General features: G+C 52.0%; 1 protein-coding gene across 1 annotated transcript in view; it reads left to right on the forward strand.

The window, feature by feature from the left end:
- Nucleotides 1–4,947: 4,947 nt before the first annotated feature.
- The window catches only part of TRIOBP (TRIO and F-actin binding protein), a 59,055-nt gene continuing 47,778 nt past the window's right edge, over nucleotides 4,948–16,224 (forward strand). Inside the window, exons 1-6 of the mRNA XM_070453303.1 lie at nucleotides 4,948–5,036; nucleotides 5,531–5,660; nucleotides 6,584–6,744; nucleotides 11,911–12,050; nucleotides 13,374–13,563; nucleotides 14,637–14,808. Of these exons, the coding sequence (XP_070309404.1) occupies nucleotides 6,631–6,744; nucleotides 11,911–12,050; nucleotides 13,374–13,563; nucleotides 14,637–14,808 (616 nt within the window). The 5' untranslated portion in view covers nucleotides 4,948–5,036; nucleotides 5,531–5,660; nucleotides 6,584–6,630. The remainder of the gene's footprint in view (nucleotides 5,037–5,530; nucleotides 5,661–6,583; nucleotides 6,745–11,910; nucleotides 12,051–13,373; nucleotides 13,564–14,636; nucleotides 14,809–16,224) is intronic.

The raw sequence follows: 16,224 nt of genomic DNA on the forward strand, positions 1-16,224 counted from the left end.
TTGTGAGCAGGTCTGTCTTAGCAAAGTCCTGTTCTGAACAAGCATCCGCCTCCTCCAGATGCTATAGAAGTGTTCTTTAGATGTTCACAGGCTGCCTTAAGCCTGTCCCGCTCTCCTTGGTTCTGAGTTGCCTCTTCTGGGAAGCCTTTCCCGACCCCTGGGAGTTAGTCATTTCTCCATCTGGGCTCCAGGCACACTTTGCGTTTCTTCCTTTTAAACACTGAGCGTGTTCTAACTGGGTTCCCTCTCTCCCTGAGCCAGGCCCTGGGAAGTTTGTGTTGGTCATTTCTGTGTGTCTAGCCCCGGCACAGGACCGGAACCCCTACGTTTTCAGCCAGTCCTGGCTGGATTACACTGAACTCAGTCCCCCTCCCCACCAGTGTTCTCATATAATCCTTGAAATAATCTTTTTGAGAATTTTATTGGCCCTAGTACCATGCTTGCCTGTCTGCAAGTTTCTAAATCTAGGTTTTTTCTCCTCCTCACCACAGTCATCTCCCTCAGGCCTTTGCTGAAACCTTCCCTGTCGAGTGAACTTTGCTCTCTCCCTTCCCTCTTAGTCACCATGACTGGCAAATAATCAAAAGGAGGATAGGAAACAAATCTATCAAGCGCCTCCAATGTGCTAGTGACATTATCAACTCAACAACAGTACTGTGAAGCGGATACTAGCTCCATTTGACAAATGAGAAAACTGAGTCTCAGATTAAGTTACATCAAAAGTTACCCTGGTTACAACTAATAAGACATGACCCTCACATCTCATGGGGGAGACAGACACATGGAGTTCACCCTGGAGGTCAGGGTTCAACATATAGGCCCAGGGCTAGGGCACAGAACAGTGAAGAGGTGACACTGACATGAGTCTTGAAAGATGGTTCGGCCAGGTGGATGGGAAAGGGGATGGAGAGGTGGGCAGAGAGCCCTTGGGAGAGGAGAGGCTGGGGAGGGGTGGTTAGAGGAGAGGAGAAATCTGCAGAGGCTTGAAGGGACCAGACCTTTAAGGGTCTCAGATGCTGAGCTAATGATCTGGACTCTTATCCTGTGGCCAGCGGGAGCCCGTGAGTGGGGGAGGGGGTTTAGCCTGGGGAGAGTCAAAGTCAGGGTCAGGGATGACTTTGGGGGTGACCCTGATGGCAGGGTCAGGGAACACCGGGGGTGCGAGGGAGCCTGGAAGTTCCAAGACCTTCCAGCAATAATCCAGGGGAGAGGAGGTTCCCTGGTGGTTCAGTGCTTATGGCTATGCATTTCCCTGAAGGGTTTGATTCTGGCCGGGGAACTAGGATCCCACAAGCTGTACAGTGTGGCCAAAAAAAAAAAAAAAAAAAAAATCAAAGGAAAGGTGGGCAGACCCTCCTCTTACTCACCACTCACTCTCAAACCAAGTATTTACTAAGCACCAGTAGGGAAGTGCTTAGTAAAGCAGTATTAGGTGCTTAGCACTGAGCAAAACAGAGTGGTCCCTGCCCTCCAGGGACTTACATTCCCTAAACTCTATATATGGGAATGGAGAGAAAGAGACTGGAGAAGAGAGAATATTAATGACATTTATTGAGTACTCACTCTTTGCCAGTCCCTCTTTACCTGGTTTAACTCACTGAGTTCTCAGGTAACCCCACAGGGCAGGCAATTACATTGAGCCCATTTTGCAGGTGAGGCATACTGAAGTGAGTGCCCCCACCCCACCCTGATGTATGACAGGACACGGCTTTAGCTGAATTCTAACTATTCGCTGTCTCTCTGTTGGAGCTGGGATTTAAGCTGTAGGTAGTCTCTGGCTGGACACATGTACATCTCCAGGGAAAGCCCCAGAACATAAGTATGCATAAGTTGTGGGTCCTTCCTCACATAAGTCACACCCTAGATACATACACTAACATTGCCAGACAGCTGAAGAAGGCCAGAGAAAAGGGAAAGGGAGATCCAGGATCTTACCTCCAGGGGGCGCCACTCACGAGGTTGACAATGTGAAAGACGTCCTAGGAACAATGGGAGTCATGCGCAAGATCCCAGCAGAGGGAGCCCTCCCTCAAGTCTAGGGTAACTAGAGAGGGCTTCCTGGAGGGGGTGGCATTTAAATCATTTGTTGTTTAGTCGTTAGGTCGTGTCTGGCTCATTTGAGACCCCATGGACTGTAACCCACCAGGCTCCTCTGTCCATGAGATTTCCCAGGCAAGAATATTGGAGTGGGTTGCCATTTCCTTCTCCAGTGGATCTTCCCAACCCAGGAATTGAACCCACTTTCCTGCATTGCCCACTACATCCTGAGCCAGGATGACCTGTTCAGGGGATTTTACCGCTGAGATACCAGGGAAGTCCTAAGTCATTGCTAGTGGATGACAATCTGTGATTTACCATTCCAGAGACACTGCATGAAAGAGAAGTCCTGAGGATTCATTTGGTGACGCACACAGCGTTTAAAAGCAATTTGACTTAGCCATATTTTAAAAATTTGAGGTTTCATCTAAATGTTCAGATTTTCAGCTTCTCCCGTAGAAATGAGCCTGGTGGCTTTGGATCACCACTTATTTCACAGGGTTGCGTTGGGCTGGAGCCTGCCCTGATGACCTCTTCAGAGATTCGTGCCTTCCTGCCCCTGATCAGTTGGGTCACAGCCCCCTTCACCTCTATCCTGCCTGCCCAGACCACATGATTCTACAACAGGCTGGTGAGCTGGGAGGATGACCATTCCTGCTTGAACAGTGAGGAAACTGAGGCTCAGAGGGATAGAGGAGATTAGAGCTGTCACTTATCGTTCTGCTTCCCCAGATCTCTGAAGAGGTTATCTGGGCCCAGGGGAATGGTGTGAACAGAGGCGAGCAGGCATAGACTCTTCAGGGATCTGAAAGAGGAGTGGGAGACTGGGGCGAAATGGTGACGAGAGGTGACGCTGCCTGGCTGCCACCATTATGCCATGAGCCACCCCACAGAACTCAGAGCATGTTTTTAGACCAGGCACTGTCATCGAGGCACTGAGTCTGAGTTTCCCATCTATATAATGGGGCTGCAGCTGGCCTTCCCATATCAGGCCTGAAACTACCGCTGTCCCCTACAGGAGGGGGCTTCCTCAATACACCCAATACACCCTTGGCTCCCCAGCCCCCTCCGCCTGCCTCTTCCCAACCATCTCTCCTTCAGGACCCTGACTGCTGACCCGCCCCGCCACGGTTTCCCCTGCCTTGGAGACGTACAACCAGGCAGGCTCCAGAGATACAGAGAGCCCCTCAGAACAGCCCACCAACCCTGCCCACTGATTCTCCCCCTCACCCCCTAATTCTTTCCACTCCAGCCTCGCTGCTTCTGTCCCCTCAGCCCGAAACACTCTTCCCTGGGACCTGCAGGTTCACTCTGCCTTGTCTTCTCCAGGTCTTAGCTAAAAGGTCACCGTCTCAGAGAGGCCTTCCACGACCACTTTATCTAAGAAGTGATGCCTGGGTGGGAGGGAAGTTCCAGAGGAAAGAGATGTGTATATCTATGACTGATTCATGTTAATGTATGGCAGAAACCAATACAACACTATAAAGCAATTATCCTCCAGTTAAAAAAAAAAGGATAAAAATAAAAGTCCTTCCCCCCAAAAAGAAGTGACTCCCTCCCCACACCAGCCACTTCCAACCCCACCCCCACCCCAGCTTCATTTTTCTTCTTAACACTACCACCAGCCAGTACACTCCATATATTGCTTATTTATCTTGTTTAAGATCTGTTTGTCTCCACTAGAATGTAAGTGCCCTGAAAACAGGAGATTTGCTCTTTTGTGCACTGATGAGTCCTCAGCATATACAACTGACAACGCAGGGGCTCCGTAAGTATTGAGTGAACTAAAGTGTCAATAGTGCTACCCTGAGTTGGCTCCTGATTTTACTGTTTAATGGTGGGTAGAGGCCATACCTGAGCTTCAAACTCAAACCAAGCACCCACCTCACCCCCCAGCTCAGAGAGGTCAAGTAACTGTCTCAAGGTCACACAGCCAAGAAGTGCTAAAGGCCAACTACTCCCTGTTTTGCTTACAGTAATTGGGGCTGAGCAGAAAGATCATTATCCTAGTTATAAGATGTGCTTTCACCCACTCCATCCTGAGCCAGGATGACCTGTTCAGAGGTCTGTCTCTCCCACTAATCAGTGAGTATGCCCTTTCAGGAGCCACACTTTGTTCACGTTACCATTTCCCTGGTGCCCAGCACAAGCCTAGCATGTACCAGGTACCTGTAAGTGGCTGAAAGAATTAGTGACTGAAGATGCTCTGTAGTAACCAGTAGAGTCCAGACACACCAGGATTTTAGTCTTGGCTCTGCCACTTACTAGCTGGGTGACGCTGATGAGGTAGTTAATTTCTCTAATCCTAGTTGCTGTGAAATGAGGATCTTGGTACTGAATCCTTCAGGTTGCTACATCCTCACAGATGTAGAGATTTTGGAATAGGAGCTGGCACACAGTGCAGTGTCAACTTAAAAAAGAAGGCATATTTTTTAAAAAGGAGGAGCTGGGCATTTTATGAGTGAGCTCCACATCGATGGAAGTGTGCAAATGAATGTGCAAATAGTTGAAAACTCCTGGGCTTTTCATTTCGTCCTCAACAGTTACTAATTCCACTTTATAGATTAGAAAATTGAGGCACAGAGAGATTAAGTCTCTAGCCCAAGGTATGGGCTAAAGCCAGACTAGGGAACTGCGGCGGGAATGAACCGAAGGGAAAGAGATTAGAAAGATCCAGACTCGCCAGTGCCAGCCGCCCCGAGATCCCCCTGGGAACCCTGACGCTGCTGCTCGGGCTAAACGTGCGGCGGGTCCCGCACTCGGAGACATCTGGGCTCCGCCCGCCTCTGCCCCGCCTCCTCCCCGCCCCTTTCCCTCGGGTTGTCCAATCCCACACCATTCATGTAAATGAAGCACCTAGGGAGAACCTATGCGAGAGCGGCAGAGGCGTGGTCTTCGCCCACCTCCCGGGCGACGTTCTGATTCATTGTTAAAATAGAGAGGCTGTGACCCTTGGCACCCCACCCCAGCACCCACTGTGTGTGGAAACCCGAGCCGAGGTTAGTACCGCGAGCGGAAAGGTGGGAAGGGAGGGGAGGCTAGTGAGGAAAGGTAGAGGAGTGAGGGACACGGGGAGGGACTGTCTGACTAGCTGGATGGAGAGAGGTCCAGGGATCCATTCTCCGGGTGGGGCATGCATGTCCGCTGAAGGTTTCTCATTCTATCCACACCTAAAGTGCATTTTAGAGAAGGGTTCTTAATTGGTTGGGGGTGGGAGGAGGAAGCAGGATCGGTGAAGGGCACGTGTAGTTGAGCACCCCACACTCGCCCGCAGGGAAATAAGCAGCGTTCTCGTCTGAGGCTCCTTTATGTGGCGGGATCAGGAAGGAACCGCCCAGACTGGGCAAGACCAGTGCGTCCCCCGCCACCCCCCACCACTGGGAGCAGGGAAGGACAAGGAGAGAGAACGGCCCTGGGTGGATTAGAGACCCCAGGGCTACCGGAGGGCCAGTGGGTGCTCCCTAGCCCCCTCAGTGCCCGTCTACTTCCTCAGGTCTGATGGTCAAGGAGCCAGGAATCTTCTCCCTGGTTGCCCCAGGGGAGGATGTGAAATCCTCCAGATCTCCGCTGAGATTGGCAGCTAAGGCCAGATCCCCTGGGACACTTTGGAGGCAACTTGGCAGGTATGAGCTGCTGACCTGGGGGCATGGTAAGGTGCATGTGTGCTTGGGGATATGGATTACTCTCACTCCACCCCCCTTGATGGGGGTGAGAAGAGCATCTTCAAGTCACACTGTTCTAGTGGGGCTCCCCTGGCCACCCCAGGACATGGGGTTGGAACCCTCTGTGGAGCCCAAAGGGGAAAGCCCGACGCTCCTCACAACACCAGGGTTTCTTTTTGGCTGAGCTCTGCCAGACTTGCTGTGTGACCCTATGTTGTTCAGTTTCATCCAGGATTTTGTCCTCAACTCTGAAAATACCTGGCTGGCCACTTGCCTCTCTTCCTAGGGTTTCCCAGGGAATCTGTGTGAGTGGACAGTGTGATCCAGTCTCCTTCATGCCCACCTCTGAGAGTGCGGGGAGACACACAGCCTGGGTTTGAATCCAGTTCAGCCACTGGGACTTTAAGTGAGTTATGGAATCTCTGTGAGACTTAGCTGCCTCATCTGAAATTGGCATTCATTTTATCTACAACGCATGTTAACTGTAAGGCAAGGGCACTGAAACTTTGGGGTGCATTGGAATCACCTGGGAGACTTGTATAAAATGCATTGGATAAATGCCCGTGTAAGTGCCTTATCTCCAGAGATTCTGAATGGGTGGATCAGGGAAGGAATTGGGAATATGCATTTTATAAGCAACTCAGCTGAGTCTAACGCAGGGTCCTCAAAATACACTTCGAGCAACACTGCAGTAATGAGTAGAAATCACATGTCAAATGCTTGGCAGAGTGCCTGGTGCTTAATGAGTGTTTGTTGAGTGAATAAACGAACAGATGAAAGAATTGATGGATAACCTCATTTCCTTGGTCCTTGGCTGTCTGGGATTAAACCAGGGCTGGAGTTCAGGTCAGCTGGTCTTTGTCTCCCCCTGCCATTCTTCCCAGGCCCCACCATCGGACTGAAGGAGCTGCCTTGGCCTGACTCGACTGATATGGAGGGGGTGGCTGGGAATGCCTCCTGCGAACACTTTGAAGCTGATGTGCTGGCCCAGAGCTGCTGTCAGGACTGCTGCCACCCTGAGGAGGCCCACAGAGCAAGGCACCAGGTGGGTAGGCTTCCCAGAGTGGTTGGGGTGCTTTGGGACAAAGGAGTCTGTGATGTGGATGCTTGGCCAGGCCACTAACTTGCAGCTGAACCCAGACACTGACCTTCCTTGTGTTCAGAACCTCACTTTTCCTAATCTGTGCAGTGAGGCTGTGGAACCATGGTAGTGTTTCCCAAGTGCCAGTCATTCTCCTCCTGCTTTTATTATTTTTTACTAAGCCTCATATAACCTATTTCTTGCTGTGCATGTATGTTAAGTCGCTTCAGTCATGTCCAACTCTTTGCAACTCTGTGGGCTGTAGCCGTCCAGGCTCCTCTGTCCGTGGGGATTCTCCAGGCAAGAATACTGGAGTGGGTTGCCATGCTCTCCTCTTGGGGATCTTCCTGACCCAGGAATCGAGTCTGCATCTTTTATGTCTCCTGCGTTGGCAGGCGTGTTCTTTACCACTAACGCTACTTGGGAAGCCCATTACTTGCTGTATTAGTCTTTAAATCTGTACGCTTTTTTAAACTTATACTAAAATAAAAGTTTACATCACCACCACAAATAGAAAACTAGGATCATGTCCTTCATATAGAAGCTTAAAAGGAAAGAAAGGAAAAGGAAAAAGAAAGTCAGAAATGTCATTAAATTCTAACCAGGAAGTATTGTCATAGGCTAAAGGCTCTGAGCCTGGGACTTCCCCAGCAGCCCTGTGGTTAAGACTCTGTGCTTTCACTGCAGAGGGTGCTGGTTTGATCTCTGGTCAGGGAACTAAGATCCTACATGCCAAGTAGGGTGACCAAAAATTTTTTTTAAAAAGGGATTCTGAGCCTGGGTCCTGCTGTCTGTCTGTCTGTCTGTTAAAAAGGGAGATTGGTAGGTGTTAGGCATTATAGATACCCCATACCCACTGGGGACTTTCTCCTTGAAGGTACTGGAGGAGTGAAAGGGGAGGCATTTTCTCACTTTGTGATGGATGAAGTTTTAGGCTCAGCCCTGGTCTGTGTAAACCTGGGGCTATGAGAAGCATGGGACCGTGATTCTTCAAGAGTGCTTGCCACTGACCTCCTAATGACTCTGCCATTCCCAGTGCCCCTCTTGAGCCTGGTGGCTGTCTCCATGCAAGCGTTAGGCTCTGAGAAGTGGTCATTATAAGGGAGTTGCTATTCAGCTTTGGAGTCAGGCAGACCAGAGTTCCAGGCCTAGTTTGCCATTCACCTGCTGTGTGACCATGAGTCATTGACCTCTCTGGTTTCACTCTCCTGATGGGTAAAGTGGGGCAACAAATCCTTACCCTCAGGGCATCCAGCCCTGCATAGCCCAAGTCACATGTGGCTAATTCAGTACACACTTGTTTCCTTTCTTCCATCTTCCCATCCAGAAAAATAAACCTGGGAGATTCTTTTCTACCTGTCCTGATACTGCCAAAAATAGCTCCCTAGCCCTCACCCCCAAGTTCAGGAAGCAGATGCTTGAAAGCCCTGTGAGTCCATCTTCCCTGCAGATGACCTTATCCCAGTGGGTGGGGGGAATGCAAACTTGGAACAGGAGAAGGAACCTGGGTTTAGACATGTCTGAGTGCTAGTCTCAGTCTTACCCCTTCCCAGATGAGACCTTGGGCCACCTCGTGTGTTCACATGTATTGAAGAGGTGCTTTTTTCCTTCTTTTTCTTTTTTAATTTTATGGATGTACCACATGGCATGAGGGATCTTAGTTCCCTGACCAGGAATCAAACCCTTGCCTCCTGCAGTGAAAGCAAGGAGTCTTAACCACTGTACTGCCAGGGAAGTCCTGAAGAGGTGCTTAAAATGTGTCAGGCATTATGCTAGATTTGGGTAAACAGTGCTAAATAGAACAGACAGAGTTTCTGGTTCATGAGGTTTGGTGTCAAGCAAGAGAAATGGAGACAAAGTAATCAGGCAAATAGTTGATGACGGTTGCGTGAGGGTAAATGGTAGGGCACTGGGGAATGGTACTCCAAAGTAAATGATATTTTAGCTGCCTGGTGAGGACTATGAGGGCATGGCCAGTGAAGCTGGGGGAAGGGGAGGGAAACAGTATGTGCAAAGGCCCTGAGGCAGAAAGTAGGAGGCACAGTTGAGAAGGGAGAGAAGCTAAGGATGGAGAATGGGGTAGGGAAGTAGGTCTCACCAGCCTTGTGGGGACGTTAGACTTTTCCCCGAGAAGCATGGGGAACCACTAAGGATTTTAAACACGGGAGTGATGTGATCAGATTGGCATTTTCAAAAGTCACTCTGACTGCAGGACAGTGAATGGACAGCAGAGAGTGTGAGCAAACCAGGTGACCAAAGCAGAAAAGGTGCAATTACTCATATCAGAGATGACGGGATGTAGGCAAATGGACACATTTCAAAACTAACTGAATAGGAGAATGGAAAGGATTTGGTCACTGAGTAAGGTGAGGGGCCAGAACATGACTGACTGCTAAGTTATTTCCTGAGGCAGGGTTCCTGGGATAAGAGGTTTGTTTGGAGTTGTTTGGGGTGGTGAGTGCGAGGTGCCTGGGGGACACAGTGAGGATGAGTGGGGTTTACTTACTATAACGAGCTCAGGAGCCAGACTCAGTGGAAGATAGAGGCTTTCAAGTCATCAGGATCTAGCACTGATGAAAGCCCTGCTCACAGATGAACAGGTTCAAACATGTGGAGTCACAAATTCTGTGTGTTAAAAAAGCACCCCCTGGCATGGATGGAGCTGTGCATTTCCCAGCTGGATCCTTAATTACACTGCAGAGCAAACTCATCCCTGAGGGGCCTGATAAATGTATCACTTGGGGTTAGAGCCAGTTCTGATGTCTTCACCTATGTTAGAAAATGCAGGGACTCCCCTGAAAGTCTAGTGTTTAAGACACTGAGCTTCCAAGGTAGGAGGCTTGGGGTCTGAGCCCTGGTGGGAAACTAAAGATCCCATATGCCATGGGGCATGGCCAAAAATAGATACATTAAAATAAAATAGAGAATTTTTTTTTTTTTAAAAAGGAAATGCAGAAATGGCTCCAGGTCCCAGAGCATCCCTTTCCCAGAAGCTTACTTCAGCTCCCCTAGGCTCCTAGGCTCTGGATGCATCTCTGCTCTGCTTCAGCTGAGTCTCCCAGGTTGAGAGGTGTGGGAGGTCTTATCCCTGGAAATCACACAGTCTTGACCAGGTCATGGCCGGGTTCTGGATGGAGGAGTGAGGGGCTAAGTGGGATGGTCTTGCTGTATGTCAGACTCCACACATTCCTTTTCAGTGCATCTATTCTTAAGTGTATTTAACATATCATTGATTTAACACTAATAAAATTCCATTGAATGTTTTTACATTATTTATGATATTTAATATGTACAGACCAGGCAGTGTTATAAGCCTTTTACACATATTAACTGATTTAATTCTCACAACACCCCTAGGAGGTGGGTCCATTAATTACCTCCACTTTATAGATGAGCAAACCAGGCTCAGAGAGGAAAGTCACTAGGCCGAGGTCACTCAGCTGGGAAGTGGAGGCGCCGGGATTGGGCCTGCAGGCTGTCTGAGGCCAGAGCCCGTGCTGACCCGCCAGACAGGAAATCAGAGCTGGGGACTAGCTGCTGGGCCTATTCCTGTGGGTGAGGGGTACTGATGGGGCTGGAGGTAAAAGCAGGGAGCAGGCACCATGACAAACTGGGAGTCCTGGTGGCCCCAGGTGGGCTGGGACCCCTTGACGATTCCCTGAGAGCCGCTCCCTCTTCATTCACGTGGCAAGGTCCCCAGGGCAGCCAAGGCGCCAGGCTGGGCTGCAGTTCTGACACCTCCCGCCACCGGGTGCTGATCAGAATCTGGCTCCGGGGCAGGGGGTGAAACTGAAGCCAGCGGGACGTTCTCTGGCTCAGCTTGGCTCGGCAGACACTCCAGCCCACTCCTTGGCACTGCCCAGGTCCCCGAGGGGTGGCCTCCCTGGAACCCGGAGACTCTGTGCCCACCCTGGGGCTGCGGCCAGGCTGTGGCCTCCGCCCTGGTTCTGGGCTCCAGGGCCCCCAGGGAGCCCATGCCCAGGCCCCCCGCCCGGCCCTGCTCTCAGGTGAGCCTCGAGGATCGGGTTCCTGCGGTTTCATGTCCTGCATTGTTCTTGGCTGGGCCCCGGCTTATGAAACAGTAATGAGGGGCCCCTGCTCCCGCAGCCGGGCCCTCTAAGGTTTCTGCTGCCTCGGCCGCTGCTGCCACGGCCCAGAGTCGGGGCCTGGGAGGGTGGCAGCGTGGGGGCCTGAGCCGGAGCCCCCCGGGGACAAAGGTGCTGACAGCCGACAGCCGCCACTGCCGGAGCCTGCTGCCCAGGTAACCTGAGAGGAGGCGGGGTGCAGAGTGCCGCGGCCGCTGTCCCCTCTACCGAGGGAGGGCCCTGCCACCCCAGGAGATGGGGAAAAATGGGGGGGGGCCGTCCCAGAGGTGAGCAGCCGTTCCCCCCGGGTGAGCCCAGCACCTGCCTTCACAGGTGTGGCCCTGCTCAAGGCTGGAGGCAGTGAGGAGCCAGCAGTTGGCTCAGGGGCCCCGCCCCCACTCCTGGGACCTTGACCTTCCAGCCCTGGAGCCCCAGACTCTCCTTTTGGAGGGCGTATCTTTCCTTTTCTCCAAGGTCTCCTTTCCATCTCTTCCTCCCTTAGACATTTTCCTACATTCTCTGTGCCAACTTGATCCTCCCCCTCCCCCGCAGTCCTCATCCATGTCTCTTGGTGACAGAATACCCTTTGGGATCCTTTTGTGCACTTCACATCCTCAGGCACACACTCACACATGTGTACCAACACACACAGGCTTGTTTGTGTACACAAATTGAGTGGGTATGTTGATGCATGTATTTATAAACACATATAAACAAACGTATATACACTCTGCAAACAGACGCACCAACGTACCCATCGGCCACACACACATACGTGCACATGTGAATCCTTGCACACACTGCAGGAGTTTACACAAACACATACCTATACACGTGTGCGCATGCACACACCCTGTACCTCTGCCAGTCCCCAGCTTGGGTCCCCAGGGGCGCTTCCAGTCTGATGGACAGCTCTCCTTGAGAAGCAGAGATCCCGAGGAGCTGTCTGGAGACTTCCACACCGCCTGGTGGGGGGAGGGGCTGCTCAGGGGGAGGGGAGCCCGCACGTGGGCCGTGAGCTACCTCCTCTCCAACTCCGTCTTAGGAGCCTGGAAGGCCTGGGAGCGCTGAGGTGCCCTACTGCGACCTGCCCCGCTGCCGGCCTGCCCCTGAGGACCCGCTCAGCACCCCGACCTCCAGCTGCCAGTCTGTGGTGGGTCCGGGCCGTGGCCCAGAGCCTGAGAGGTGGGTAGGACCCTGGGGCCTGTTTCCTGGGATAGGATGCCCTCACCCATCCCACCCCATGCCCCTTCCTGATGGCAGCCTCTGCCTGTGATGGCTGCTGGCATGGGTCACATGGTCTGTCCACTTGGCCTGGGCACAGGAGCAGTGGGCATGTTCCATGGGCCCTTACTTGGGGGATGGAGCAGCTGTGTACCCACCCTGCGTGGGCATGGCCCAGAGTCTGCTCACATTTCCTGGTTCCCTTTGCTTTAAAAGATTAAACAGTCTTGCACCCAGGGGCACTTGTTATCATGCACCTACCTGACCATGCACTGCTCCGGGCCGTCTCCACTCTGGGGCCTCAGTTGGACTGAAGTCCCTCTTTGGGGCCATGGTGCCTTGGAGGGCATGGCTGAGAGTCTGGAAACCTGAGGTCTAGCTTTAGTTCCCTCCCCGATGGGCTGTGGGAACTTAAAAGCAAGTTTTGGCCTCTTTTTATACCTCGGTTTCCCTGTTTGTTTGCTTGTTTTTTTAAAGAGTTATTGAATCACATCAGCATTGTTTTGGGACTGTGTGTTCCTCTTGGGTAGGCATTATTTAAAAACAAAACAGCTCTGAATTCAAACGTTTCAGAAAGTCTGGGATAAACAAATTTGAATATCTTTTTTTTGCAGGGCTTAGAGATTTTAGTTTGCTAGCATGCATTGTGCTTTTGGGTGGGGAAGGTAGGAGAAGTATGTAATATATCTCAAACTTATTTGATCACAGGCCTCTTTTAAGGGTCATCACCCTTTTCTATCTCATAGGCTGATCTGTGGGTCACTCACTGGGGATAAAGCCAGCTCTAACCTACTGGCTTCTTTAAAGCAAGGCTTTCTTTACATCCCCCTCCCTGGCTTCCTGACTGGTGGCCCTGTCACCGCCCCTGGCGCCCTGCTACCTCTCAAAACTCCCCATTAGCCCAGCACTGTTCTGCCTTCTTAGTCTTACCGAGCTTGGGGTTCTCTCTTTTGCTCCAGGGACATGGTTGGGGCTGGGGCCACAGCCCTGAGTCACGATGCTTTTCTGCCTTTTCCTAGCTCTGTGACCTTGTCCGGCCCCTTGACGTCTGTGAGCCTCAGTTTCTTCATCTGTAAAATGGGAATCATTGCACTCACTTAAAAGCAAGACTTTTGGAGCTAAACGAGATAGGCCCTGTGAAGGGCGGAGCACAGACAGCTGTTGGTGTTAGCTCCCTCCTCTGCCCAAACATGGGCTGTGTGTGTACCTGAGTGGTGGTGGGGTGTTACTCCTTAATTCCTATTACTTTGAGGAAAAAAGTCATGAGTCTGTCTCCTCTCCTAGGGGCCCGCCAGCAGGGCTCCTGGCAGAGGGCTTCACAGCTGCCTCCAGGAGCCGGGAACCTGAGGCAGCTCCCTACCTGGAGGGCCTGGCCTCCTCCCCGTGTGGCAGCTTCAACGAGAGCCCCGACTCTGGCCCCAGCGCCAGCCCTGACTGCGAAGCCCCTGATGATACCAGCGACTCATCATTGGTGGTGAGATGGGGGCGGGAGGCCAGGGCAAGAGCAGGTGTCAGCCCCGGGCCAGCCCTGGCATCCCGCCCAAACCTCCAGACAGGGCTGAGCGTCTCACACCCGGGAAGGGAGCCCAGGTCCTCTGCAGACTTAGCCAGCATATTGGGCTGCCCATGGAGGGGCGGGGACTCTGCAGGGCCAGTCCAGGGGGGCTGAAGGTCTGGCTATGACGAGACGGAAGCAGGCATTTCTGCTCCCGGTGAATCACCAAAGGGCTCTGGCTGCCAAAATCTCTCAGTTCACAGAGGCTGGGATGTTGGGTGTGGTGCCCAGAGCAAGAGTGAGACTGGTCCAAGGCCCTGCCCTGGTCACACACTGCTCAGCCCCATAACCAGCCCTGGCATAGATCTCCGAGGATCAGAGGAAAGGGAGCAGGCTGGGGGCCTGGCAAGGGCGGGGGGTCGGGGTGCGATTTAGCCGGGAAAAGAGGAGACTCAGAGGAGCTTCCTGGGACATTCAACCCTCAAAGGTCTGTCCTGGGCCACAAGAGGCAAACTATCCATGAGAACCTAAGGGAAAGTGATAAGATTCAGAATAAAACATCCCAGCCCGTGGGCAGTGTCTTGGGAAGTCTTACCACCCCACTCTGAGGTAGAGAATTGCATGGCCCTGACTTGGGGCAGGAAATCTGAGTCTCAGAGAAGAGAATTGTATTATTTGAGGCCATACATATGGGAAGCAGTGGGGCTAGATTTTTAACACACCTACTTCTCTGGGGACTCTGGAATGTCTCTGGGGTGGGGCCCCTATACCAAGGCCCTCCTATCACATGGAGTCCAACTGCCCTGGGTACAAGTGTCCTCCCATGTAAACCATTTCCCAGCTGTATGACTTTGGGCAAAGTCTTAGCGCCAGTGGACGTACCTACTGCACAGGGTCGATTGAAGATCCCAGCTCAGTCCTGAGTATACAGCAGGTGCACTTTCAGTGTCAGCTTCTTTCCCTTCCATCTACCCATCTCACGCAGGGAGTGCTGGCCCTGGGCTCTCTCTTTTTGCTCTCCGAACAGATTTTCTCCTCCCCTTCTCTGGCAGGACTGGGACACTGTTGAGAGACGGGAGGAGGCCCCCAGTGGGGACAACTTCACCGTGATGATCCCACGGAAGTCGCAGGAGGTGCCAAGGGCTGACAGTGCCCGCAAGGCTCCTCCTCTCCTCACCCAGTCCCCTGTGGGAGGAGGAGACACTGCAGGCCAGAAGAAGGAGGGTAAGTACCTTCTGCCAGGCCAGCTTGGTCCCTGTGACCACAGGTGTGGTGATGTCCTGGGAACTGGGAGCCAGATGGCCAGGTTTCTGGTCACATAGACCCCTGGTTGCATCTTCTTTTGGCAGCTTGGATGGATAACAGTAACAGTTCCCATTTTCTTATGGAGCAGACATAATGTGCCCTGCAACTTGCTTTAAATACATCATCTCACAGCTGGTGAGTCAGGATCTTCAGGTTGCAAGTGACAGAAACGGACTGAGTGAAAGTCTAGGGGGATGACTTCAGGTTTGGCTGGATCCAGGTGTTCAGACAGCATCAGAAATCTGGTCTCTGCTCTGCTTACTTTGTTGGCTTCATTCTCAGCCAGATCCTCCCCTGATGACGACATGCTGAGCAGCAGCGGTGGCAGGCTGTAGCCTACCTAGTTTTCAACTCCCACAGTAAAAGGGTACAATCTTCCCTATAGATGTAGCTGCGGTCCCAGGAAGGGTTCTCCCTGGGACCCAGCATGGTTCTTGTGCCCAAACTGGTGACCAGGGATGGGATCAGCCCCCTGTGCAAACCTCTGAGAGTCTGGGAGAGGAGATGGCCCAGAAGAAATTAAGGTGATGTTTCCAGAGAAAAACAAAAGACGCCGGTCAGGCCAAGTCCACTGATGCCTGTGACACTGGTCAGCATCTTGCTGGTATGTGACCCCAGGATGCTGGGCCCTCCATCACTACTGCACTGTGTTGCCTCTGAGCCTGTGTCTTTAGCATCCTTCAGAGGATTTGGAGATGTGAGATGGGGCATCCATGTCCTAACCCCACAGGGCAGTCTGGGCTTCCCATGGCTTCTGTAGCATTCAGACATCAAACACATGAGCACTAACTGTGTGTAAAACCTTATGCTAGACACCTTGGGTGTTCAGGGGGAGATAGACATGGTCCCTGTCCCAGAAAGCTCATCATTCAGTATGCAAACAGACAGGAGATGAACAGAAGCCTAGGACACAGGAAGAGCAGAAACAGCTGCGGGGACGGAGGCAGGGCAGAAAGAGCTTCATTCCAGCCCGGGAAGGACTCAGAGGAATGCCTTCTGAACATGGTGCTCTAGTTGAGGAAACTGCTGAGTACAGGCTAGGAGTGTGATGAGGGAGTATCCTGGTATGTACAACTTCAGCAAAGAGTGGGGTGTATAGTTGGGACAAACCATGAGGGGCCTCGAGTTGAGCCAAGGGGTTTGGACTTTCTTCTTCTCTCTCTCTCTTTTTTAAAGTGTCTCTATGTCTTTCTTTATTTTTTCTTTCTTTTTTATTTATCTGACTGTGTCAGGTCTTAGTTGCAGCACCTGGGTGCTTTGTCATGTTGTCATGCAGGATCTTTCATGGTGATGCATGGACTCTCTAGTTGTGGCAAGCAGCTTCAGGAGTTGCAG

Source organism: Odocoileus virginianus, chromosome 23 (assembly GCF_023699985.2).
Source record: "Odocoileus virginianus isolate 20LAN1187 ecotype Illinois chromosome 23, Ovbor_1.2, whole genome shotgun sequence".
NCBI classification, from domain to species: domain Eukaryota; kingdom Metazoa; phylum Chordata; class Mammalia; order Artiodactyla; family Cervidae; genus Odocoileus; species Odocoileus virginianus.